The 3,147-nt window shown below is 36.2% G+C and overlaps 1 protein-coding gene across 1 annotated transcript; it reads left to right on the forward strand.

Moving 5' to 3' along the window:
• The first annotated feature begins 220 nt into the window (after positions 1 to 220).
• On the forward strand, positions 221 to 2,188 carry LOC142633886 (receptor-like protein kinase FERONIA). The gene is made up of 2 exons (XM_075808142.1): positions 221 to 451; positions 713 to 2,188. Exon 2 carries the CDS (start codon positions 720 to 722, stop codon positions 1,860 to 1,862), a length of 1,143 nt encoding a protein of 380 aa, XP_075664257.1. The 5' UTR covers positions 221 to 451; positions 713 to 719; the 3' UTR covers positions 1,863 to 2,188.
• The last annotated feature ends 959 nt before the right edge of the window (positions 2,189 to 3,147 follow it).

The following is a 3,147-nucleotide window of genomic DNA, read 5'->3' on the forward strand; positions in this document are numbered from 1 at the left end:
ATTTTTGTGAGCATATTGAATAAATTATTTATTTAATATTTTTATAAATTATTTAAATTGAATAGAAATTTATTATTTATGAATTTTGGCACGTGACATGACAAGCTTGCAAAGCTGTTGAAGTGGCAGCACATATCCTAAAATTATTTAATTGCGGTCAATTCTGATCACTCTAGATCTATTATCAATTCTTTAGTAATTGTACCAGCTAATATGAACTAGTTTATCAAAAAGTACATAAAATTTCTTGTTAGCATTCTATTCAATCCACATCTTGAGAAAATTAAAACCCAAACCATTGTGCGACTGGAGCCACCGCTTCCGCTGGTGCTGCCCGCAGAGGACCAGGAAGGTGCCATGGATTGAGAATTTTCTGATCGGTTTGATCCGCCTCTGAATCTTTTATTGCCACTCAATCTTGTAAACTCTTCTTGAAAAGACTACTCCTTTTGTAAGTCTTTCTGTTATCAATTTATCATTATTATTATTATTATTTTTAAAATGATGGCATCATTGCATTGCGTGATATTATCATTTTGACTTACGGGCCAGCATACATATATGATATATCTAAATCTAATGGTCTCTCAATCATTCATAGTCATAGAGAAGAAATGAAGAATAACTCCTTATGCTCAAGAACGATGTTTATTATGGACAAATTCTCAATTGTCTTTGTCTGAAGCGATTTCTATTTCTAATTTTTGAGCAGCCAGCCAATGGAATCTGTTTCAAAGTCTATATCAAAGTTATTGAGGAGACCAAAACAATCTTCAGTTCTTCCTGAGGAATTATGCCGCCGATTTTCACTGGCCGAGATCAAGATAGCTACCAATAACTTCGATAATGATTTAGTAATTCACCAGTGGGGGTTTTGCAGAGCATATAAGGGATTTATTGATGACTGTACCAGAACCGTTACAATAAAGCGGTTGATTACCAAGTCAGGACAGGGTTTTGAGCACTTATTAAGGACTGAGGTGCTATTGCTTTGTCAGCTTCGCCACCCTAACCTCGTCCCTCTCATTGGATATTGCATTGATGAAGACGAGAATATCCTAGTCTGCGAGTTCATGGTCAATGGATGCCTCTACAGAAAACTCTACAAGGACCACGACAAAGATCCACTCCCATGGAAACAAAGACTAAAGATTTGTGTTGGAGTGGCAAGTGTGCTACACTCCCTTCACACTGGGGTAAAGCATACTATCATCCACCATGACGTGAAGCTAGACAACATTCTGTTGGACGAGAAATGGGAGGCCAAGTTGTCAGATTTCTTGTCCTCAAAGACGTGTCCCCCGAATTTGTCAACGGTTCGTTTTGTATACAGGGAGGAAGATACAACTTCTTTGATTCGTGGTACTATGGGACTACACTTGGATGCCGAGTTCCTTGTGAGTGGGATGGTGACTGATAAATCTGACGTCTACTCTTTTGGTATGGTACTTCTGCAACTACTCTGTTGCAGAAAACCGTCCTATGTGGTTGATTGGGCCAGAAAGCATATACAAGAAGGAACCATTAATGAGATGATTGATCCTTATCTGATAGGGAAGATAGCTCCAGAGTGTTTGAAGATATACTTGGACATTGCCACTTCTTGCATTCGAACTAAGGGAGTGGATCGTCCTACGATGGGTGAAGTGGAGATAGAGCTTGAACATGCACTGCAGCTGCAAGAGAGTGCAGATGCTGCGAGCAAGGATGGCGTGGATCCTTCTGGTGAATACAACTATCCCATTGTTGACTATACAGGCCCTGCTTCTCCAACGCCTGAGCCTGAGGATTCAATTTGGGATTCATATAGCACCACTTCTGCCGACTTGTCCTTCAACACCACCATGCCAAACAACCAATGATTAATCATAAACAATTATCAAAATTGCATTCCCAGAAGCAAATGGTATGATTAACAATTATTTTATCCAAAAAATATAAAGAAGAGTTGGCATTTCTAGATTGGCAAAAACTAGGTACTGAATGCATTTCCTTGTGTATACAGCTTTCAACATGGTTGAATTCAATTGGAAAAGTTGAGTTGCAATACCAAAGTCCAACTCTTTCCAAATATGAAAACTTAATTTATTTTCTTTCTTTTTTTCTTGTATATTTATTTTTAATGTCTATATGATAAAATGTCTGCAGACATTATAAAAACTTTATTCAAGTTGTCTTTGTGGTACTACTTTCTTATCTACTATGGCTGAATATATAAAGAAGGGTAAAAATTAGTATAGAGTACACTTTAGTAAGTGTGGTACATTAAGTTCGTTCATTAAAATCAATCCATAGTTGCATTGAATTTAATTCTCCTTGGAAAATATACAACATCTAAGGAATTGTACTTAAATATTTCCTGAAATCTTTTCCTAAAGCAAAGGGTTGAGAATGAAAGTAAAAGAGGTGGAAAAAAGAAAAAGGATTACTCCAAATAGAAGGAACCAGCAATGTTCAGATTGTATAAAAACCTGAACAGATTTAAGCTTGAAAAAGTTAACAGAGGGAATTTTGGTAATCTTTCTTGGAAGCAACACAAAAATAAAATATTTCTGTTTTGGGTATAGATTATATACGTAATGGAGGAGAATAAAAAAATGATGGTATCTCATCTATAAGAAGAGCTATGGAAGCTATTTTCATAACATAGGTTCAAGAATCAGTGACTGAAGTTTAAAACCAGAGTTTGATTGGTTTTTATAAACTAGTCAAGACCCTTTACATGAAAAGAAAAGAAACAAAAAGAAAGAAAAAAAGAAAAGGGAACTAGTTCAGATGAGAAATGCGAAAAGTACTTTCAGATGCTTATATAATGATCAAGGAGCGAAAACTGTTGATGGATAGCAGATAAAGATATGGTTATTGAGTTCGACCAAAGGTTGTTGGGGAGTTGTATTTAGAATAAATCATCACTCAAGCTGGTCTAGATCAAACAATATAGTTTACTAGTAGCTGAGAAAATGAATTTTCTACAAAATGGTGTGATTGGTATAGAAAGCAAGGAGACTATCTTTCATTGAAAGGGGACAAGACTCCTAATGGCTATTCATCCCATTCTTTAAAAAGCATGGTATGTGCTTCATTAAGAAGCTATTGAAGCAGTTAAACCCTTTTTCACTACAGGCAGGCTACTTGGGGAAGTTGATG

The sequence above is a fragment of the Castanea sativa genome, chromosome 5 (assembly GCF_040712315.1).
Source record: "Castanea sativa cultivar Marrone di Chiusa Pesio chromosome 5, ASM4071231v1".
In the NCBI taxonomy this organism is placed as follows: Eukaryota; Viridiplantae; Streptophyta; class Magnoliopsida; order Fagales; family Fagaceae; genus Castanea; species Castanea sativa.

Excerpts from the sequence above, each read along its gene's own strand:
- LOC142633886 (XM_075808142.1), top strand. The coding sequence starts at position 720 with ATGGAATCTGTTTCAAAGTCTATATCAAAGTTATTGAGGAGACCAAAA.